Source organism: Lipophrys pholis, assembly GCF_963383615.2.
Source record: "Lipophrys pholis genome assembly, chromosome: 7".
Taxonomy (NCBI): Eukaryota; Metazoa; Chordata; class Actinopteri; order Blenniiformes; family Blenniidae; genus Lipophrys; species Lipophrys pholis.
The window spans coordinates 33,089,985-33,114,369 of record NC_137638.1 but is presented as its reverse complement, the minus strand read 5'-3'; the positions used below and the strand labels follow the sequence as shown (position 1 = coordinate 33,114,369).

At 45.2% G+C, this 24,385-nt stretch overlaps 1 protein-coding gene across 1 annotated transcript in view; it reads left to right on the top strand.

Annotated features, from left to right (window-relative positions):
• arid3c (AT rich interactive domain 3C (BRIGHT-like)) overlaps window positions 1–24,385 on the top strand; it is a gene marked incomplete at both ends in the record, with an annotated part of 148,730 nt that overhangs the window by 118,561 nt on the left and 5,784 nt on the right. Inside the window, 3 exons of the mRNA XM_080467465.1 lie at window positions 5,529–5,712; window positions 6,074–6,318; window positions 12,565–12,825. Coding sequence (XP_080323591.1) covers window positions 5,529–5,712; window positions 6,074–6,318; window positions 12,565–12,825 — 690 coding nt within the window. The remainder of the gene's footprint in view (window positions 1–5,528; window positions 5,713–6,073; window positions 6,319–12,564; window positions 12,826–24,385) is intronic.

Genomic DNA, 24,385 nt, shown 5'->3' with positions numbered 1-24,385 from the left:
CTCCTCCTCTTCCTCCTCCTGCTGCTGCTCCTGCTCCTCCTCCTCCTGCTGTTCCTCTTCCTCGTCAGACTTACATCTGCTTTTGTCCTGTGTGTGTGTGTGTGTGTGTGTGTGTGTGTGTGTGTGTGTGTGTGTGTGTGTGTGTGTGTGTGTGTGTGTGTGTGAGGCATCAATCTTTTGTTTAATAGTGTTTCATTTGTTCCTGCCATCACCACAGAATGAAGCCATAATTACTGTCCTTAATTGATGTGGCTTCAGCACCTCAGACTATACTTCACCCCCCCCCCCCCCACCCCCCACCCAACCCCCCCCCCCCCGGCCGCACACACACACACACACACACACACACACACACACACACACACACACACACACACACACTGCTGTTGTTGCACTATATCTGCAGCAGCCATTCAGGGCTATTATGGTAAATCCGATGTGGCCGATGGAGGCTGTCAGCAGAAAGCAGGTTAATTATCTGAGGGTCAAACAGTGAAGCTCCACAAAGGACGGCCGCTGCCTCTTATGTCTCACATTAAATAGCAAATAGAAATTATTATGCGGCCACTTTACTTTAGCTAATAAGGAGGCAGGTTGGCAGTCATTAATAGATGAGTCTCATTATCCTCAGATTGCATTTGTAAAGTTTGGACTCATTCATCTGTGATTTTTCCTCCTCTTCCTCTCTTGTTAATGACTTTCACTGTGAGTCGGACAAAATGTGTCTCACTGACAAAGACCAGCAACATCTGAACTAATGTTCACATCAGTTCTCCTGCCTCAGTTTCAGGACAAAGCAAAGTAGAAATGTAGAAATCCAGCATGAACACATGAATTCAAGCATGTTTGTCTCAAATCCAATAAAATAAATCTGCCTTTTCTCTGCAGTCCAGCTTCAATAACTCACATATGTACATTTAAAAAGAGTAAAAGAGCTTTCATAGTTACTCTAAATATTATAAATCCAACATGCTGTAAACTTTTTGAATTCTCTCAAGTATAAATCCATATTTGACTGTTTGTCTGACAGCTTCAGCAGCTGCTATGTTTCCATATTAAAGTATCTCGGAAAAGAGTCTCAACATTCTCAGTTTCACAATATTTGGCTTTTTTTTTTAGATTCATTTGTCATTTGTATCCTAAATTAAATAAAAGTAATTTTAAATCTGACATGCTCTTTATTCTTTATGAACCTGGACAGTGAAGTATAACATGAGGATGAAACCAACACAAATGTTCATGTGTTGATTGAATCGACTCTTTGTGCTGATTTAGATGCTTTTCTGTAAAAACCATTAAAACATTCAATAAATACACATCTTGTGTTCTTGTGGCGACACCGTTTGAAACTTTTAGTTTGTAAAAGTAATCTAATGAAACCAGCATCGAAAATATAAAAGAAGATTCTATTGCTGTTTTAGAATAAATTCCACTGAAACACGTCTGTTACCAGATTTCTGTGGTAAATGAGAACATGAGCCTAAACCTGATAACCTCTTGAAATCAAATACAAAATAAATGTAAATGTATATATACCTTGGAATTCAATTCATAAGAAGTCTGGTTTCTGTGTGATTGAGATATATGAGCTATCAAATCATATATTGAATACACAAATACTAAGTGGTTACACCACATTAAGCTTCCTTTCTTCTAAATGACATGAAAATACTTACAAAGGTACATAACCTCAAACACTCTTTATTATTATTATTATTATTATTATTATTATTATTATTATTATTATTATTATTATTATTATTATTATTATTATTATTATTATTATTATTATTATTATTTATCCATTATGCAATTAAACTTTAAAATGTAAATGTGCATTTTCTGGTGTTTGATATGCTGAATACACACATCTTCTTTTTTAAATAAATATAAATGTTGGATTTGAACACACCTGCTGTGTGACCCTAATAAATACTGCTGAGATAGAAAATTACTTTATTTTTAGTGATGAAATTAAAGGTAAAACATGTCCCTCCATCCATCCATCCATCCCTCCATCCATCCATCCATCCATCCATCCCTCCATCCATCCCTCCATCCAGCCATCCCTCCATCCCTCCATCCCTCCATCCAGCCATCCCTCCATCCATCCATCCCTCCATCCCTCCATCCATCCATCCCTCCATCCATCCATCCAGCCATCCCTCCATCCATCCATCCATCCATCCATCCATCCATCCATCCATCCATCCATCCATCCGTCCATCCGTCCATCCATCCATCCATCTGTCCATCCATCCATCCCTCCATCCATCCATCCATCCATCCCTCCATCCATCCATCCATCCCTCCATCCATCCATCCCTCCATCCATCCATCCATCCAGCCATCCCTCCATCTATCCATCCCTCCATCCATCATCCATCCCTCCATCCATCCATCCAGCCATCCATCCGTCCATCCATCCATCCATCCATCCCTCCATCCATCCATCCATCCATCCATCCCTCCATCCATCCATCCCTTCATCCATCCATCCAGCCATCCCTCCATCTATCCATCCCTCCATCCATCCATCCATCCCTCTATCCATCCATCCATCCATCCATCCGTCCATCCATCCATCCATCCATCCATCCATCCCTCCATCCATCCATCTGTCCATCCATCCATCCCTCCATCCATCCATCCAGCCATCCCTCCATCTATCCGTCCATCCATCCATCCATCCCTCCATCCATCCATCCATCCATCCAGCCATCCAGCCATCCCTCCATCTATCCGTCCATCCATCCATCCATCCCTCCATCCATCCCTCCATCCCTCCATCCATCCATCCATCCATCCATCCCTCCATCCATCCATCCATCCATCGTCTTTCCCTCTCAGTCCACTAGAGGTGGTGCTGGCAGTATAGACAGGGGAGATGTCCAGACATCCTTGTCCCCCACAACTTCCTCCAGCTCTTCCGGGGTTAGAACCCCGAGACGCTCCCAGACCAAACCAGAGATATGATCTCTCCAGGGTCCTGGGCCCACCTCGGTCCTCCTCCCAGACCAAACCAGAGATATGATCTCTCCAGGGTCCTGGGCCCACCTCGGTCCTCCTCCCAGACCAAACCAGAGATATGATCTCTCCAGAGTCCTGGGCCCACCTCGGTCCTCCTCCCAGTTGGACCTGTCTGGTAGACTTCTAAAGGGAGGCCACCAGGGGGCGTCCTTAACAGATGAACCACCTCAGCTGGCTCCTCTCAATGTAGAGGAGCAGCGGCTCAACTTTGAGTCTCTCCTGATGGCTGAACTCCTCAATCTGTCACTCTATCACTCTATCACTCTATCACTCTATCACTCTACCCTGTCTGAACCTAACTGAGGCTAGGGAGGCCTGCACTTCTTTAGACCAGTCATTCTCAAAGTGTGGTACGAGTACCTCCAGTGGTACGCCAAAGGATACCTGAAATAAATATAAAAGTGCTGACATTAACAGTTATTCATGGTAGCAGGCAAGAATTGATGGCAAGAGGTGGAGGTTTTTAACCCTTTGGGCCCTAAAGCTCATTTTGACTGTTTTCACTGCTGTTGCTTTTACCTTCATATTTCACTATATAACGTGTTTTTCTTGAAAATTTGGTCCCGGCGCCTGAACTAATCAGTAGCGGGTCCCAGGCTGTGCCAGTCGGCTGATGGTGGGCACAGGGGGGCATCTCCGCCTGTACAGCTCCGGACAACGTTTCTCAACATGAATTTCCAAGAGTTCCTCCCCTGTACCATGAATAACAACATATACAATCGAGTTCTTATAAAAGTTTTTATGTGAAAATGATTATTCAGCGGTGCTTTCTGTGGACTGACCCCGACAAAGGGACCTCATTTCTGGGTTCATGTCACGGCAACTCATGGTAGAGCGTTTATACCGTCTCGTGCTCCTAGTAGGGCCTTGTGCCCCTGGTAGGGTCACCTGGTAGGGTCACATGCTCCTGGTATGGTCACATGCTCTTGGTAGGGTCCTATGCTCCTGGTAGGGTCACCTGGTAGGGTCTCATGCTCCTGGTAGGGTCACCTGGTAGGGTCTCGTGCCCCTGGTAGGGTCTTGGGCTGCTGGTAGGGTCACCTGGTAGGGTCTCATGCTCGTGGTAGGGTCACCTGGTATGGTCACTTGCTCTTGGTAGGGTCCTATGCTACTGGTAGGGTCACCTGGTGGGGTCTCATGCTCCTGGTAGGGTCTTATGCTCCTGGTAGGGTCTCATGATCTGGTAGGGTCACTTGGTAGGGTCTTTTGCTCCTGGTCGGGTCACCTGGTAAGTTCTTGTGCTCCTGGTAGGGTCTCATGCTCCTGGCAGGGTCACCTGGTAGAGTCTCATGCTCCCAGTTGGGTCACCTGGTGGGGTCTCATGCTCCTGGCAGGGTCACCTGGTAGGGTCTCATGCTCCCGGTAGGGTCACCTGGTAGGGTCTTTTGCTCCTGGCAGGGTCACCTGGTAGGGTCTTGTGCTCCTGATTAGCAGCAGCTGCAGCAGGAGGAGCAGGAGCAGTAGCTTTAGCGGTAGCATTAGCAGCAGCAGCAGGAGGAGCAGTATCATTAGCTTTAGCAGCAGCATTAGCAGCAGCAGGAGTAGCATTAGCAGTAGCATTAGCAGCAGCAGCAGGAGGATCAGGAGCAGTAGCTTTAGCAGCAGCAGCAGGAGGAGCAGTAGCATTAGCGGTAGCATTAGCAGCAGCAGGAGGAGGAGCAGGAGCAGTAGCTTCAGCAGCAGCATTAGCAGCAGCAGGAGTAGCATTAGCAGTAGCATTAGCAGCAGCAGCAGGAGGAGCAGTAGCTTTAGCAGCAGCAGCAGCAGGAGGAGCAGTAGGAGCAGTAGGAGCAGGTGCAGTAGCTTTAGCAGCAGCATTAACAGCAGCAGGAGGAGCAGGAGGAGCAGTAACTTTAGCAGCAGGAGGAGCAGTAGCATTCGCTTTAGCAGCAGCATTAGCATTAGCAGCATTAGCAGCAGCAGCAGGAGGGGCAGGAGCAGTAGCTTTAGCAGCAGCAGCAAGAGGAGCAGCAGCAGGAGCAGTAGGAGCAGCAGCAGCAGGAGGAGCAGGAGCAGTAGCTTTAGCAGCAACAGTAAGAGGAGCAGCAGCAGGAGCAGTAGCTTTAGCAGCAGCAGCAGCAGGAGGAGCAGGAGCAGTAGCTTTAGCAGCAGCATTAGCAGAAGCAGCAGCAGCAGCTGGAGGAGCAGTAGCTTTAGCAGCAGCATTAGCAGCAGCACCAGGATGAGCAGTAGCATTAGCTTTAGCAGCAGCATTAGCATTAGCAGCAGCATTAGCAGCAGCAGGAGGAGCAGTACCAGTAGCATTAGCAGCAGGAGGAGAAGGAGCAGTAGCTTTAGCAGCAGCAGCAGCAGGAAGAGCAGTAGGAGCAGGTGCAGTAGCTTTAGCAGCAGCATTAACAGCAGCAGGAGGAGCAGGATGAGCATTAGCTTTAGCAGCAGCATTAGCAGCAGGAGGAGCAGGAGCAGTAGCTTTAGCAGTAGCATTAGCTGCAGCAGCTCTTCGTGGAGGATGGATGATAGAGGTGTTTTCTCTGCAGGGACTCCAGTGAACCGGATCCCCATCATGGCCAAGCAGGTGCTGGATCTCTACCTGCTCTACAAGCTGGTCACAGAGAAGGGCGGCTTAGTGGAAGTCATCAATAAGAAAATATGGCGAGAGATCACCAAAGGCCTGAACCTCCCGACCTCCATCACCAGTGCAGCGTTCACTCTGCGAACACAGTGAGTCCCCCACTACGCATCGCCAACCGTTACAACTCTGGAATCAAGAGAAGAGAAGCTGGGCGCTGCCAGCGTGGTGTGAATGTGTCTCTAGTCTGGATCAATGTTTCCATCACTTTACTTTAGATCACTCAATATCTAACACTTTCATTTCTTTACAGTCTTTACTCATTATTCAGCATCACGGCTGAGACATACTTCATATTGTCAACAAATACTCTCACCGTGTGTGTGTGTGTGTGTGTGTGTGTGTGTGTGTGTGTGTGTGTGTGTGTGTGTGTGTGTGTGTGTGTGTGTGTGTGTGTGTGTGTGTGTGTGTGTGCTCAGTCTAACACGGTGTGTGTGTGTGTGTGTGTTGCAGGTATATGAAGTACCTGTACCCGTACGAATGTGACAAGCGGGGGCTGAGTTCCCCCGGCGAGCTCCAGGCAGCCATCGACAGCAACCGGCGAGAAGGCCGCAGACAGAGCTACAGCGCCGCCCTCTTCAACTATTCCCCGGTGGCCACGCCCTCTTTGCTGTCCTCGCCAAAGATCCCCATGTCCCACCTGACCCACCTGTCCATGTCCTCACATAGCATGGCCCAGGTGCCCGTCATCAAGACAGGTGAGACAGGACACATCACGTATAGTGACACCACACCAGTCTGGATTCACTCTGGATTCAGTCTGGATTCACTCTGGATTTAGTCTGGATTCACTCTGGATTCACTCTGGATTTAGTCTGGATTTAGTCTGGATTCAGTCTGGATTCAGTCTGGATTCACTCTGGATTTAGTCTAGTTTTAGTCTGGATTTAATCTTGATTCACTCTGGATTCACTCTGGATTTAGTCTAGTTTTAGTCTGGATTTAATCTTGGTTCACTTTGGATTCACTCTGGATTTAGTCTGGATTCACTCTGGATTCGCAGGAGTGCTCCTTGGGTGTAGATAAAAGTGTTCCTCTGGTGCTCTTCAGTTTCAGGATCCAGTGAAATGTATAAGAACAAATGTGAGGTGATGATTAAAAGAGCTTCTCAGTACTTGGCTACACTGATAACAAGCGTCCTACATGTTTCAGCCTGAGAGGTCTTGGTCTTGGTTTGTTAGTCACTCTGCTCATCGATAACTAGGTGGGTAGTTAAAGACGGCTGCTCAGTGGGAGCAGGTGAGAGGTCACATGATCAGCAGGACCTGCTGATGACCCAGGTGAGAGAAAACCAACCATCCATCCTCATGAGCAGCAGAGTGACTGGAAAGGAAAGACTCCCTCTAACAGGAGGAACCTGCAGAACCAGGCTCACCTTGCTGCGGACTAAGTAGTGGCCAGTGTCACGGTCAGCACTGTAGTAGCTAAGAGTTAAAGAAGAGTGTCCTGGTGGTGGAGGGGTCTGGGGAGGCTCCAGGACACTGGTGTGGCTTGGTGGACAAGAACGTGTTGGTGACACAAAGGTCAAGGCTGGAGCAGAGCTCAAGGACTCACTGGACATCCTCATGGAGCCTCTTCCAGGGTGACCGGTGCAGTGGGGCCACCTTAGTGAAAGGAGTTAGGAGGCTTCCTAAAGGAGTTAGGAAAGGTGTTAGGAGGCTTCCTAAAGGAGTTAGTGAAGGTGTTAGGAGACTTCCTAAAGGAGTTAGTGAAAGGTGTTAGGAGGCTTCCTAAAGGAGTTAGTGAAAGGTGTTAGGAGGCTTCCTAAAGGAGTTAGTGAAAGGTGTTAGGAGGCTTCCTAAAGGAGTTAGTGAAAGGTGTTACAATGCTTCCTAAAGGAGTTAGTGAAAGGTGTTAGGATGCTTCCTAAAGGAGTTAGTGAAAGGTGTTAGGAGGCTTCCCAAAGGAGTTAGTGAAAGTTGTTAGGATGCTTCCTAAAGGAGTTAGTGAAAGGTGTTAGGAGACTTCCTAAAGGTGTTAGGATGCTTCCTAAAGGAGTTAGTGAAAGGAGTTAGGAGGCTTCCTAAAGGAGTTAGTGAAAGGTGTTAGGAGACTTCCTAAAGGTGTTAGGATGCTTCCTAAAGGAGTTAGTGAAAGGAGTTAGGAGGCTTCCTAAAGGAGTTAGTGAAAGGTGTTAGGAGGCTTCCTAAAGGTGTTAGGATGCTTCCTATAGGAGTTAGTGAAAGGAGTTAGGAGGCTTCCTAAAGGAGTTAGTGAAAGGAGTTAGGAGGCTTCCTAAAGGTGTTAGGATGCTTCCTAAAGGAGTTAGTGAAAGGAGTTAGGAGGCTTCCTAAAGGAGTTAGTGAAAGGAGTTAGGAGGCTTCCTAAAGGAGTTAGTGAAAGGTGTTAGGAAGCTTCCTAAAGGAGTTAGTGAAAGGTGTTAGGAGACTTCCTAAAGGTGTTAGGAAGCTTCCTAAAGGAGTTAGTGAAAGGAGTTAGGAGACTTCCTAAAGGTGTTAGGATGCTTCCTAAAGGAGTTAGGATGCTTCCTAAAGGAGTTAGTGAAAGGTGTTAGGATGCTTCCTAAAGGAGTTAGTGAAAGGAGTTAGGAGACTTCCTAAAGGTGTTAGGATGCTTCCTAAAGGAGTTAGTGAAAGGTGTTAGGAGACTTCCTAAAGGTGTTAGGAGGCTTCCTAAAGGAGTTAGTAAAGGTGTTAGGAGACTTCCTAAAGGAGTTAGTAAAGGTGTTAGGAGGCTTCCTAAAGGAGTTAGTGAATGGAGTTAGGAGGCTTCCTAAAGGAGTTAGTGAAAGGTGTTAGGAGGCTTCCTAAAGGAGTTAGTGAAAGGTGTTACAATGCTTCCTAAAGGAGTTAGTGAAAGGTGTTAGGATGCTTCCTAAAGGAGTTAGTGAAAGGTGTTAGGAGGCTTCCCAAAGGAGTTAGTGAAAGTTGTTAGGATGCTTCCTAAAGGAGTTAGTGAAAGGTGTTAGGAGACTTCCTAAAGGTGTTAGGATGCTTCCTAAAGGAGTTAGTGAAAGGAGTTAGGAGGCTTCCTAAAGGAGTTAGTGAAAGGTGTTAGGAGACTTCCTAAAGGTGTTAGGATGCTTCCTAAAGGAGTTAGTGAAAGGAGTTAGGAGGCTTCCTAAAGGAGTTAGTGAAAGGTGTTAGGAGGCTTCCTAAAGGTGTTAGGATGCTTCCTATAGGAGTTAGTGAAAGGAGTTAGGAGGCTTCCTAAAGGAGTTAGTGAAAGGAGTTAGGAGGCTTCCTAAAGGTGTTAGGATGCTTCCTAAAGGAGTTAGTGAAAGGAGTTAGGAGGCTTCCTAAAGGAGTTAGTGAAAGGAGTTAGGAGGCTTCCTAAAGGAGTTAGTGAAAGGTGTTAGGAAGCTTCCTAAAGGAGTTAGTGAAAGGTGTTAGGAGACTTCCTAAAGGTGTTAGGAAGCTTCCTAAAGGAGTTAGTGAAAGGAGTTAGGAGACTTCCTAAAGGTGTTAGGATGCTTCCTAAAGGAGTTAGGATGCTTCCTAAAGGAGTTAGTGAAAGGTGTTAGGATGCTTCCTAAAGGAGTTAGTGAAAGGAGTTAGGAGACTTCCTAAAGGTGTTAGGATGCTTCCTAAAGGAGTTAGTGAAAGGTGTTAGGAGACTTCCTAAAGGTGTTAGGAGGCTTCCTAAAGGAGTTAGTAAAGGTGTTAGGAGACTTCCTAAAGGAGTTAGTAAAGGTGTTAGGAGGCTTCCTAAAGGAGTTAGTGAATGGAGTTAGGAGGCTTCCTAAAGGAGTTAGTGAAAGGTGTTAGGAGACTTCCTAAAGGTGTTAGGATGCTTCCTAAAGGAGTTAGTGAAAGGAGTTAGGAGGCTTCCTAAAGGAGTTAGTGAAAGGTGTTAGGAGACTTCCTAAAGGTGTTAGGATGCTTCCTAAAGGAGTTAGTGAAAGGAGTTAGGAGGCTTCCTAAAGGAGTTAGTGAAAGTGTTAGGAGGCTTCCTAAAGGTGTTAGGATGCTTCCTAAAGGAGTTAGTGAAAGGAGTTAGGAGGCTTCCTAAAGGAGTTAGTGAAAGGTGTTAGGAAGCTTCCTAAAGGAGTTAGTGAAAGGTGTTAGGAGACTTCCTAAAGGTGTTAGGAAGCTTCCTAAAGGAGTTAGTGAAAGGTGTTAGGAAGCTTCCTAAAGGAGTTAGTGAAAGGTGTTAGGAGACTTCCTAAAGGTGTTAGGAGGCTTCCTAAAGGAGTTAGTAAAGGTGTTAGGAGACTTCCTAAAGGAGTTAGTAAAGGTGTTAGGAGGCTTCCTAAAGGAGTTAGTGAATGGAGTTAGGAGGCTTCCTAAAGGAGTTAGTGAAAGGTGTTAGGAGACTTCCTAAAGGTGTTAGGATGCTTCCTAAAGGAGTTAGTGAAAGGAGTTAGGAGGCTTCCTAAAGGAGTTAGTGAAAGGTGTTAGGAGACTTCCTAAAGGTGTTAGGATGCTTCCTAAAGGAGTTAGTGAAAGGAGTTAGGAGGCTTCCTAAAGGAGTTAGTGAAAGTGTTAGGAGGCTTCCTAAAGGTGTTAGGATGCTTCCTAAAGGAGTTAGTGAAAGGAGTTAGGAGGCTTCCTAAAGGAGTTAGTGAAAGGTGTTAGGAAGCTTCCTAAAGGAGTTAGTGAAAGGTGTTAGGAGACTTCCTAAAGGTGTTAGGAAGCTTCCTAAAGGAGTTAGTGAAAGGTGTTAGGAAGCTTCCTAAAGGAGTTAGTGAAAGGTGTTAGGAGACTTCCTAAAGGTGTTAGGAAGCTTCCTAAAGGAGTTAGTAAAGGTGTTACACTTACATGATCTGCTCCTTTTTCAGTCATCCTGAGTTTCCCTGAACGCTCCGATGAGCGGGTTCCTTTAAATGTTGTCACCGCAAGGAATTGTGGGAGAACATGAGCTGGTCTCCTTTGGTAAAGGAAGCATCAGTGGTTCCTAGGCTAGAGGAGGTTCTAAAGGAAGCATCAGTGGTTCCTAGGCTAAAGGAGGTTCTAAAAGAAGCATCAGTGGTTCCTAGGCTAAAGGAGGTTCTAAAAGAAGCATCAGTGGTTCCTAGGCTGAAGGAGGTTCTATAGGAAGTGTTGGGATTTATGGTTGGTTATTAGCATTAAATTACCGTTAGTAATAGATTACTGAAAGTAATAAATCACTGGAAGTAATTTATGAAAAATGTAAATTATTAATGGAAGCAAACGATCATTTACTCATTAACAACTCCTAAAGTAATTGAGTAATTACCAAAATATCAGTCCAGTTTGTAAAAAGTTTATTTAAGTTAATAAAAAAGAATCGTTCAATTCAGCTAACAGGCGTTTATTAATAAAATGTATTAATTCATAAATAATTCATAAATCATCTCATAAATCAACACATTCAAATAGCAAACGACATCTAACATGGAGAGCTAATCTATTAAACAGCAACACTATGTACAAAGTGTGTGTGTGTGTGTGTGTGTGTGTGTGTGTGTGTGTGTGTGTGTGTGTGTGTGTGTGTGTGTGTGTGTGGTAAGACTGATATTTTGGTATTAGCTATTTCCAGTTTATCTGGTTGTGCCCCGATTTATTATTATAACATAAATAACAAATATATGCAAATTAAAAATTGTTTTTTTATTAATAAATTATTTTTGATAATTTATTCATTTTTTAAAAAGTACTTACTCAATTACTTTAGGAGTTGTTACTGAGTAAATGACTGTTTACTTCCATTAATAATTTCAATTTCAATTTATTACTTTGAGTAATCTATTACTTACAGTAATTATATGCTAATAACCAACCATAAATCCCAACACCAACAAAACTTTTACAGTTTTGTGTGTGTGTGTGTGTGTGTGTGTGTGTGTGTGTGTGTGTGTGTGTGTGTGTGTGTGTGTGTGTGTGTGTGTGAGGTGATTCTTTGAAGTCGTTTACTTCTGTTGAAAGTGTGTTCTAGAGTGTGTGTTCTCCAGTGTGTTCTCCAGTGTGTGTTCTCCATTGTGTTCTAGAGTGTGTGTTCTCCAGTGTGTTCTCCAGTGTGTGTTCTGCAGTGTGTGTTCTCCAGTGTGTGTTCTGCAGTGTGTGTTCTCCAGTGTGTTCTCCAGTGTGTGTTCTCCATTGTGTTCTAGAGTGTGTGTTCTCCAGTGTGTGTTCTGCAGTGTGTGTTCTCCATTGTGTTCTAGAGTGTGTGTTCTCCAGTGTGTTCTCCAGTGTGTGTTCTGCAGTGTGTGTTCTGCAGTGTGTGTTCTCCAGTGTGTGTTCTCCATTGTGTTCTAGAGTGTGTGTTCTCCAGTGTGTGTTCTGCAGTGTGTGTTCTCCATTGTGTTCTAGAGTGTGTGTTCTCCAGTGTGTTCTCCAGTGTGTGTTCTGCAGTGTGTGTTCTCCAGTGTGTGTTCTCCATTGTGTTCTAGAGTGTGTGTTCTCCAGTGTGTTCTACAGTGTGTTCTCCAGTCTATTCTACACTGTGTGTTCTCCAGTATGTGTTCTACAGTGTGTGTTCTCCAGTATGTTCAACAGTGTGTGTTCTCCAGTGTGTGTTCTGCAGTGTGTGTTCTCCAGTGTGTTCTCCAGTGTGTTCCCCAGTGTGTTCTACAGTGTGTGTTCTGCAGTGTGTTCTCCAGTGTGTGTTCTCCAGTGTGTTCTCCAGTCTATTCTACACTGTGTGTTCTCCAGTGTGTTCTCAAGTGTGTTCTTCGGTATGTGTTCTACAGTGTGTTCTCCACTGTGTTCTACAGTGGGTTTTACTGTGTGTGTTCTCCAGTGTGTTCCACAGTGTGTTCTCCAGTGTGTTCTATAGTGTGTGTTTTGTAGTGTGTTTTCCATTGTGTTGTATAGTGTCTGTTCCACAGTGTGTTTTCTAGTGTGTGTTTTGTAGTGTGTTTTCCATTGTGTTGTATAGTGTCTGTTCTCCAGTGTGTTCTATAGTGTGTGTTTTGTAGTGTGTTTTCCATTGTGTTGTGTAGTGTGTGTTCTTCAGTGTGTTCTCCAGGGTGTTCTCCAGTGTGTGTCAATGACAGTTTGCAGTGTTTCTCTCTCCCCTAGAGGAACCCATGATGAGCGGCTGCCTTCCAGGCCGGGTGGCCCTCTCAGTGTCTCCTGCCCATGCGGCCCAGGCTACAGCAGCAGTGCAGGCGGTGGCGGCTCTGGAGCAGCTGAGGGAGAAGCTGGAGGGTGGAGAACCTCCAGAGAAGAAGATCATGCTGGTGGCACAAGAACAGCAGAGGATGATGCAGCACGCTCTACAGCACAACCTGCTGGCCATGGCCACACAGCTGCCCCTCAACATCAAGCTCAACAACCGAGGTCTCTCTCTCTCTCTCTCTCTCTCTCTCTCTCTCTCTCTCTCTCACACACACACACACACACACACACACACACACACACACACACACACACACACACACACACACACACACACACACACACACACACACACACACACACACACATGCCTTTGAGGGTGTTAAACACTGTGAAGGGCCTTAACACTGTGGAGTGAGTTAACACCATGGGGAGTGTTACCACTGTGGAGGGTGTAAACGTAGTGGAGGGTGTTAATGCTATGGAGTGAGTTACCACTGTGGAGGGTGTAAACGTAGTGAAGGGTGTTAACACTGTGGAATGAGTTAACACCATGGGGGGTGTTAACACTGTGGAGGGTGTAAACGTAGTGGAGGGTGTTAATGCTATGGAGTGAGTTATCACTGCCGAGGGTGTAAACGTAGTGGATGGTGTTAATGCTATGGAGTCAGTTAACACTGTGGAGGGTGTAAATGTAGCCTGACAGGTAGAGAGCAGCCTGACAGGTAGAGAGCAGCCTGATGGGCAGAGAGCAGCTTGACAGGGAGAGAGCAGCCTGATGGACAGAGAGCAGCTTGACAGGTAGAGAGAAGCTTGACAGGTAGGGAGCAGCCTGACAGGTAGAGAGCAGCTTGACAGGGAGAGAGCAGCCTGATGGACAGAGAGCAGCTTGACAGGTAGAGAGCAGCTTGACAGGTAGGAAGCAGCCTGACAGGTAGAGAGCAGCTTGACAGGTAGAGAGGAGCCTGACAGGTAGAGAGGAGCATGACAGGTAGAGAGCAGCTTGACAGGTAGAGAGCAGCCTGACAGGTAGGGAGTAGCTTGGAAGGAAGAGAGCAACCTGATAGTAGAGAGCAGCTAGACAGGTAGAGAGCAGGCTGACAGGTAGAGAGCAGCTGGACAGTAGAGAGCAGCCTGACAGGTAGAGAGCAGCCTGACAGGCAGAGAGCAGCTAGACAGGTAGAGAGCAGCCTGACAGGTAGAGAGCAGCTGGACAGTAGAGAGCAACCTGACAGTAGAGAGCAGCCTACCAGTAGAGAGCAGGCTGACAGGTTAGAGAGCAGCCTGACAGTAGAGAGCAGGCTGACAGGTGGAGAGCAGCCTGACAGGTAGAGAGCAGCCTGACAGGCAGAGAGCAGCTAGACAGGTAGAGAGCAGCCTGACAGGTAGAGAGCAGCTGGACAGTAGAGAGCAGCCTGACAGTAGAGAGCAGCCTGCCAGTAGAGAGCAGGCTGACAGGTTGGAGAGCAGCCTGACAGTAGAGAGCAGCCTGACAGGTAGAGAGGAGCCTGACAGTAGAGAGCAGCCTGACAGGTAGAGAGCAGCCTGACCGGTAGAGAGCAGCCTGGCCGGTAGAGAGCAGGTTGACAGGTAGAGAGCAGGCTGACAGGTAGAGAGCAGCCTGACAGTAGAGAGCAGCCTGACAGGTAGAGAGCAGGCTGACAGGTAGAGAGCAGCCTGACAGTAGAGAGCAGGCTGACAGGTAGAGAGCAGCCTGACAGGCAGAGAGCAGCTAGGCAGGTAGAGAGCAGCCTGACAGGTAGAAAGCAGCTGGACAGTAGAGAGCAGCCTGACAGTGGAGAGCAGCCTGCCAGGTTAGAGAGCAGCCTGACAGTAGAGAGCAGGCTGACAGGTGGAGAGCAGCCCGACAGTAGAGAGCAGGCTGACAGGTAGAGAGCAGCCTGACAGTAGAGAGCAGTCTGACAGGTAGAGAGGAGCCTGACAGTAGAGAGCAGGCTGACAGGTTAGAGAGCAGCCTGACAGTAGAGAGCAGGCTGACAGGTGGAGAGCAGCCTGACAGCAGAGAGCAGCCTGACCGGTAGAGAGCAGGTTGACAGGTAGAGAGCAGGCTGACAGGTAGAGAGCAGCCTGACAGTAGAGAGCAGCCTGACAGGTAGAGAGCAGGTTGACAGGTAGAGAGCAGCCTGACAGTAGAGAGCAGCCTGACAGTAGAGAGCAGGCTGACAGGTAGAGAGCAGCCTGACAGGTAGAGAGCAGCCTGACAGGCAGAGAGCAGCTAGGCAGGTAGAGAGCAGCCTGACAGTAGAGAGCAGGCTGACAGGTAGAGAGCAGCCTGACAGGTAGAGAGCAGCCTGACAGGCAGAGAGCAGCTAGGCAGGTAGAGAGCAGCCTGACAGGTAGAAAGCAGCTGGACAGTAGAGAGCAGCCTGACAGTGGAGAGCAGCCTGCCAGGTTAGAGAGCAGCCTGACAGTAGAGAGCAGGCTGACAGGTGGAGAGCAGCCCGACAGTAGAGAGCAGGCTGACAGGTAGAGAGCAGCCTGACAGTAGAGAGCAGTCTGACAGGTAGAGAGGAGCCTGACAGTAGAGAGCAGGCTGACAGGTTAGAGAGCAGCCTGACAGTAGAGAGCAGGCTGACAGGTGGAGAGCAGCCTGACAGTAGAGAGCAGCCTGACCGGTAGAGAGCAGGTTGACAGGTAGAGAGCAGGCTGACAGGTAGAGAGCAGCCTGACAGGTAGAGAGCAGGCTGACAGTAGAGAGCAGCCTGACAGGTAGAGAGCAGGCTGACAGGTAGAGAGCAGGCTGACAGTAGAGAGCAGGCTGACAGGTAGAGAGCAGGCTGACAGTAGAGAGCAGCCTGACAGGTAGAGAGCAGGCTGACAGGTAGAGAGCAGGCTGACAGTAGAGAGCAGCCTGACAGGTAGAGAGCAGGCTGACAGTAGAGAGCAGGCTGACAGGTAGAGAGCAGGCTGACAGTAGAGAGCAGCCTGACAGGTAGAGAGCAGGCTGACAGTAGAGAGCAGGCTGACAGGTAGAGAGCAGGCTGACAGGTAGAGAGCAGGCTGACAGTAGAGAGCAGCCTGACAGGTAGAGAGTCCACTAAATCCTCCTGATCCAACTAATCAGTCCAATGTGATTGTGAATCTTCCGTCCTTTAATAACGGTCAGTCTGCAGACGTAGAATGTTCAGGTGAGCTGTTTGCTCTCCACTTCCCTGACTGTCATTCATCTTTCTTTGGGTTTTGATTGAAGGTGATTCTTCCTCCTTTCATTTCGTTGGGCTGATTCCCAGAAGAGCTCCTTTCCCAAAACACTGTTAGATTCACTAGTTAGTGATCACTGCCTCTGTTCCAAGGACATCTTTAAGATAACCATGTCGTCATACTGAATGAGTTTTCATTTAATGTTTGAAATCCACATCGATTTTATTCATAAAATCTTTAACAGTATTCAGAAACATTTGACAGTGAAATCCAGAGTAGATTCATATATATTAGAGCAAAAATGAAGAATATCTCAATTATTGTTATTGTCTTCAGTGACAAAACCATTAGTGTTTAGAACCTTTCTTCTTTTGCTGCCTACAGTATGGCTTCTTTTCTTCTTCTTGTCGCCAGCGAGCGCCGCGTCGTACATATCAGTGGCAGGCCGTGCATTTCAGACCTCAGCATTCACTAATGCTGGTCTGAGTTAATCCACCCCTCAATAACTATTTATGGCTACAAAAAACTATTTATCATCCATAAATGCAGTATAAAGAGTCTTTGAATTACAGATAGTACTCCAGAATAAATACCTTTATCACCAGTGGGGACCTGTATGGTTTTAGGTCCCGGGCGAAGACTGTTAATGATGAAGACTGTTTATGATGAAGACTGTTTATGATGAAGACTGTTTATGACAGGGACTGTTTATGCTGAAGACTGTTTATGAGGGAAGACTGTTTATGACGAAGGCTGTTTATGATGAAGACTGTTTATGATGAAGACTGTTTATGACAGAGACTGTTTATGATGAAGACTGTTTATGACGAAGACTGTTTATGACGAAGACTGTTTATGATGAAGACTGTTTATGATGAAGAGTGTTTATGATGAAGACTGTTTATGACAGAGACTGTTTATGACGAAGACTGTTTATGATGAAGACTGTTTATGACGAAGACTGTTTATGACGAAGACTGTTTATGATGAAGACTGTTTATGACGAAGACTGTTTATGACGAAGACTGTTTATGATGAAGACTGTTTATGATGAAGAGTGTTTATGATGAAGACTGTTTATGACAGAGACTGTTTATGACGAAGACTGTTTATGATGAAGACTGTTTATGACAGACACTGTTTATGATGAAGACTGTTTATGACAGAGACTGTTTATGACGAAGACTGTTTATGATGAAGACTGTTTATGACAGAGACTGTTTATGATGAAGACTGTTTATGATGAAGACTGTTTATGATGAAGAGTGTTTATGATGAAGACTGTTTATGACGAGGACTGTTTATGACAAAGACTGTTTATGATGAAGACTGTTTATGATGAAGACTGTTTATGACAAAGACTGTTTATGATGAAGACTGTTTATGATGAAGAGTGTTTATGATGAAGACTGTTTATGACAGAGACTGTTTATGACGAAGACTGTTTATGATGAAGACTGTTTATGACAGAGACTGTTTATGATGAAGACTGTTTATGACGAAGACTGTTTATGATGAAGACTGTTTATGACAGATACTGTTTATGATGAAGACTGTTTATGATGAAGACTGTTTATGACAGAGACTGTTTATGATGAAGACTGTTTATGAAGAGTGTTTATGATGAAGACTGTTTATGATGAAGACTGTTTATGACAGAGACTGTTTATTACGAAGACTGTTTATGATGAAGACTGTTTATGATGAAGACTGTTTATGACAGAGACTGTTTATGATGAAGACTGTTTATGATGAAGAGTGTTTATGATGAAGAGTATTTATGATGAAGACTGTTTATGACAGAGACTGTTTATGACAAAGACTGTTTATGATGAAGACTGTTTATGATGAAGAGTGTTTATGATGAAGACTGTTTATGACAGAGACTGTTTATGATGAAGACTGTTTATGATGAAGACTGTTTATGACAGAGATTGTTTATGATGAAGACTGTTTATGATGAAGACTGTTTATGACAGAGACTGTTTATGATGAAGACTGTTTATGACAGAGACTGTTTATGATGAAGAGTGTTTATGATGAAGACTGTTTATGACAGAGACTGTTTATGATGAAGACTGTTTATGACAAAGACTGTTTATGATGAAGACTGTTTAAGAAGAAGAGTGTTTATGATGAAGACTGTTTATGACAGAGACTGTTTATGACGAAGACTGTTTATGATGAAGACTGTTTATGACGAAGACTGTTTATGACGAAGACTGTTTATGATGAAGAGTGTTTATGATGAAGACTGTTTATGACAGAGACTGTTTATGATGAAGACTGTTTATGATGAAGACTGTTAATGACAGAGACTGTTTATGATGAAGACTGTTTATGATGAAGACTGTTTATGACAGAGACTGTTTATGATGAAGACTGTTTATGATGAAGACTTTATGATGAAGACTGTTTATGATGAAGACTGTTTATGACAGGGACTGTTTATGATGAAGAGTGTTTATGATGAAGACTGTTTATGATGAAGACTGTTTATGACAGAGACTGTTTATGACGAAGACTGTTTATGATGAAAACTGTTTATGATGAAGACTGTTTATGACAGAGACTGTTTATGACGAAGACTGTTTATGATGAAGAGTGTTTATGCTGAAGACTGTTTATGATGAAGACTGTTTATGATGAAGAGTGTTTATGCTGAAGACTGTTTATGATGAAGACTGTTTATGACGAAGACTTTATGACGAAGACTGTTTATGACGAAGACTGTTTATGATGAAGAGTGTTTATGCTGAAGACTGTTTATGATGAAGACTGTTTATGATGAAGAGTGTTTATGCTGAAGACTGTTTATGATGAAGACTGTTTATGATGAAGACTGTTTATGACAGAGACTGTTTATGACGAAGACTGTTTATGATGAAGACTGTTTATGACAGAGACTGTTTATGACGAAGACTGTTTATGATGAAAACTGTTTATGATGAAGACTGTTTATGACAGAGACTGTTTATGACGAAGACTGTTTATGATGAAGAGTGTTTATGCTGAAGACTGTTTATGATGAAGACTGTTTATGATGAAGACTGTTTATGATGAAGACTTTATGATGAAGACTGTTTATGATGAAGACTGTTTATGACAGGGACTGTTTATGATGAAGAGTGTTTATGATGAAGACTGTTTATGATGAAGACTGTTTATGACAGAGACTGTTTATGACGAAGACTGTTTATGATGAAAACTGTTTATGATGAAGACTGTTTATGACAGAGACTGTTTATGACGAAGACTGTTTATGATGAAGAGTGTTTATGCTGAAGACTGTTTATGATGAAGACTGTTTATGATGAAGAGTGTTTATGCTGAAGACTGTTTATGACAGAGACTGTTTATGATGAAGACTGTTTATGATGAAGACTGTTTATGATGATGAAAGAAATCCCAGTTCAGTCTCTCCTTCTGCTGCAGCTGCATAAAGAAGCGGCTGCTTTTCCCAAAACTTGCGGGGGTCGAGGACGGAGACAGACGTCAGCTTTTCATGGTCTTAAAAATAATCTAATGATAAATAAGATAATCCTGAATCCTGCCATGGAGTTTGTAGTGAGCAGGTAAATTACACCGGACCTCCGTGGGCTTGGAGTGCTGCGGTGCGTTCAAAGACCTCCAGGAAAAGTCCCTCTTGAAAATGGTTTGGACAATAAATCTTCAACCAAATGTCTTTAATTCTCTTTCAGCCATTGTAGGTTGATCAAACCTCTATTAAACCAACCAACTATATTTTGGTTCCTGCAGCTGCTCCAGATGCAGTCAGCTAGCTGGAGAGTGAACTCTCTGACCGTCCAATCAGAGGGCTGGAATATGCTGACGTCACCCTCGGCCTTCCAGAAGGTCCTGAGTCGTCAATATCTAAACCTGATTGGTTGAAGCAGCAGCGTCACCAACTCTTATTTTATATATATACATTTTTATATTAATCTGAAGCAGATTTCTTTACCCGGCAACAGGTGATGGCTGGACTGTGATTGGTTCAAAGCTTTAATATGGAAGTTCAGTCTGGAAGCAGCAGTCAGGGGAGAAGCTATGAGAGGAAGCAGACAGACAGTTTGGAATTATTAAAGAAGTATTCATGGACAAAATAAGATCAGCATCAGCCTGTGGTTCAGATCTTTGTCTCAGGCCTGCAGAGAAGCCTCCAGGTCCTGACGGCCGCCACTGCTACTAAAGCACCTTTTGATTCTTCTAAGTATCAAGAGTCTCATTCGGACTGCACTTCTTTAGCTCAATAGAACAGGTGATTAATCTCAGATCGTCACTTGATTTGATTTATAGTGTCCAGTTGCTTTTGCTTTTCGGTCTCAACAAATATTTACTGGTTTGAAGAGAAACTTGTTTTATTTTAAACTTTATTTATTCCCATTCGCTTACTGAAGAAATGTCCAAGGCGTCAACTTCTATTATGATCAGTTGAACTTTTTTGCAAAAAAAAGAATTGTTCAGTTGTTAATAATGAATTTCCAGCTTCGGGTCAACTCAGGATTAATTCTTGAAAGTAGAAGAGAAAATGTAATAAGACAATGATCGGTCATGAGGGACGCAGAAATGGTAAAATCATTAATCACATTTGTCAAGAACATAGAGAATAATAATAATAAAAGAATAATCTCCAGCGTCCACTATTTCCAGATGCATTGAATCACGAACATTGAGAAGTTCCTGGGTTTTTATCCTCCAATGATCAACCAGGTTCAGATTATTCATCAACGTCATTTTATCATCATACTTACACACATTGAGCTTTGTTAATCCAGGAAACAGACATTTCCTGGTATGTTAATCCAGGAAACAGACATTTCCTGGTATGTTAATCCAGGTAACAGAGATATCCTGGTATGTTAATCCAGGTAACAGAGATATCCTGGTATGTTAATCCAGGTAACAGAGATATCCTGGTATGCTAATCCAGGAAACAGACATTTCCTGGTATGTTAATCCAGGTAACAGAGATATCCTGGTATGCTAATCCAGGTAACAGAGATATCCTGGTATGTTAATCCAGGTAACAGAGATATCCTGGTATGCTAATCCAGGTAACAGAGGCCCCGTTTACACCACAACGAATTCAAGTGTATCAGCAAAACTTTCTTCACTTTAGGGGGTCCGTTTACACGGTACCAGTGTTCTGATGCACTGTATCCACAAAGTTTTTAATCCGGCTCCCAAGGTGGAAAGATTCTTTCATGGTCACTGATCCCTCCTGCAGAGACTGATGGAGGCTACAGAGCCTGTTACTGCTCATCTCCCCCTCCTTCCTGCAGAGACTGATGGAGGCTACAGAGCCTGTTACTGCTCATCTCCCCCTCCCTCCTGCAGAGACTGATGGAGGCTACAGAGCCTGTTACTGCTCAACCCCCCCCCCCCTCCTGCAGAGACTGATGGAGGCTACAGAGCCTGTTACTGCTCATCTCCCCCTCCTTCCTGCAGAGACTGATGGAGGCTACAGAGCCTGTTACTGCTCATCTCCCCCTCCCTCCTGCAGAGACTGATGGAGGCTACAGAGCCTGTTACTGCTCAACCCCCCCCCCCCCTCCTGCAGAGACTGATGGAGGCTACAGAGCCTGTTACTGCTCATCTCCCCCTCCTTCCTGCAGAGACTGATGGAGGCTACAGAGCCTGTTACTGCTCATCTCCCCCTCCCTCCTGCAGAGACTGATGGAGGCTACAGAGCCTGTTACTGCTCAACTCCCCCCCCCCCCTCCTGCAGAGACTGATGGAGGCTACAGAGCCTGTTACTGCTCAACCCCCCCCCCCCCCTCCTGCAGAGACTGATGGAGGCTACAGAGCCTGTTACTGCTCATCTCCCCCTCCCTCCTGCAGAGACTGATGGAGGCTACAGAGCCTGTTACTGCTCAACCCCCCCCCCCCCTCCTGCAGAGACTGATGGAGGCTACAGAGCCTGTTACTGCTCAACTCCCCCCCCCCCTCCTGCAGAGACTGATGGAGGCTACAGAGCCTGTTACTGCTCATCTCCCCCCCTCCTGCAGAGACTGATGGAGGCTCCAGAGCCTGTTACTGCTTATCTCCCCCTCCCTCCTGCAGAGACTGATGGAGGCTACAGAGCCTGTTACTGCTCATCTCCCCCCCTCCTGCAGAGACTGATGGAGGCTACAGAGCCTGTTACTGCTCATCTCCCCCCCCTCCGGCAGAGACTGATGGAGGCTACAGAGCCTGTTACTGCTCATCCCCCCCCCCCCCTCCTGCTCATCCAGTTGTAAACAAACATGTCGGCCGTGTAGTGGTACGACCCGTAGCGGTACGACCCGTGGTGGTACGACCCGTAGTGGTACGACCCGTAGTGGTACGACCCGTAGTGGCACGACCCGTAGTGGTACGACCCGTAGTGGTACGACCCGTAGCGGTACGACCTGTAGCGGTACGACCCGTAGTGGTACGACCCGTAGCGGTACGACCCGTAGTGGTACGACCCGCGGTCCATATTCTAGTTTTATGGTCCAGATCAGTAGTTTAATAGTTGAGACTCTCCCTGATATCATCCGGTTCCTCATCAGTCCACTAGGATGTCAGGTTCTCTCCTTTTTCTTCACCTTTATAGTGTTTTGTTCTCTGCACACGTCTGTGTAGTTTCATTACAAAATCAAGCAACAGCGCCCTCCAGTGGCCTGGCATTCTAACTACATGGTTGTCTCTGTGTCCGCTGCTGCAGTGGAAACTCTCCTTTTATTTAGCACATTAGGTGTTGTCACGTGAAACGTTGTTGTGTAAACACGGCCTAGGATATCCTGGTATGTAAATCCAGGAAGCAGCTATATCCTGGTATGGTAATCTAGTTAACATAGATATCCTGGTATGATAATCCAGAAAACAGAGATTTCAGTGACTGTTTCCTGCAGGCAGGGCGGGACTGGGGCAAAAAATCAGCCCTGGCATTTTTGGCTCCAACTGGCCCACAGATCTGCGTATATATATATATATATATATATATTATTATATTATTATTTTTGTATTTTTTCCAGTACATATACACTCACTGGCCGTTTCATTAGATACACTTGTCCAGTGTAATCCAGTCAAATAAATCAGCGCTACCACTGATTCCACATTAACAAAGCTTTATCATTTTCAGTTTTTGTTGAAATTGTTGCAAAGGTTATAGTTTGATGTAGTGTTTGTTATTGAGGTTGTAATGGGTGGTGGTGGCATACTGTATGTATGTATAATTAAGTGTTCCTAATAATTTCTCCCCGTTGATGTATGTTAATGGCTTGAAGTTGGACAAAAGTAAAAGGAACACACGGCTCATTATAATGCACTAAAGTACCCCACCCCCATCCACTAAGACACATGTCAAACTCAAGGCCCGCGGGTCAAATGTGGCCCGCCACGTTATTTTATGTGGCCCGGGAAGTTTTAAAGGTCTGACTGGCTTTAAAAAAATACCATATGGTTTGCTATAGATGCGCAGAACACACTTTAGGGTGCGCATCTATTGGAAACGTTACGGTAATTACATGTGCCTTTGTTGACGTGGAAGTCGTTCTGAATTTGTGCATATCCAGATTAAGATGTTCCCCGCGCCGACCCGTGTTCCACCCGACCAAATACAACCCATTGAGAACCACACACGGTGGCGAGCGGCGAGGAAGAGAAAACTAGATGCAGATGAAAGGATGTTTGATGAACGAAGGGAGGAGAAGACATGTTTGTGCTTCAAGGAGGAAAACTGTTTGTCTTTAGTGCTCTGAGGAGTGTCGAAGAGTAAAATATACGTCCACATTTTGACACCAAGTATGGAGGTAAGTATGACAAGGTTAGACTGAACAGAGCAACAAGCAAATATATTTCATAGATCTATGCAAATGCATATGTAATAGTTGTAATATGAGTAAGTAATAACGTCAGAGTTATTTCAAATTGAGGAGCAGTTACATTTATTTTATATTATATTTGTTTACATTTAGTTCCATGTATACTGTCTTACAGTTCCATTTAGTTCCATGTATACTGTCTTACAGTTACATTTGTCCCTTTGAGGACAGCCATGATGCTGACGTGTCCTCGGTGGACATGAGTTGGACACTCCTGCTCTCAGACTTCAATAATACCCCGACTCCTGAGAATGACGGAGCAACAGGCCTGTTTGACCTTTGACATTAATAAATAGTGACACATGAGGAATGTCTGCAAACAAAAACACCTTTTTGGTTTTTGACCTCAGTGTGTCTTTAAAATGTTGCTCTCTCAGATAACCTCACAAGTAGAGCTGCTTACAGATCTGTCATGCTGCTTTTTATTACTTACCCCACCCTCTAAAGGCTCTGCCTCCATCAGCTGTGGTGTCTGCTGTGCCTCTTGCTCCTGCTGCAGTAGCAGTCAGTTGCCTGAAGCTGGGAGGGGGGCGCCAGAATCAAGCTTGATCTGCGGGTCGGTTCTGTGCTAATTGATTCTCCGGCTGCAGATGCTAATGCTGCACCACCTGCTGCTGGTGGAGCAGATAAAGTGGTCATGGTGGTGCTGGTGGAGCAGATAAAGTGGTCATGGTGGTGCTGGTGGAGCAGATAAAGGTGTCATGGTGGTGCTGGTGGAGCAGATAAAGTGGTCATGGTGGTGCTGGTGGAGCAGATAAAGTGGTCATGCT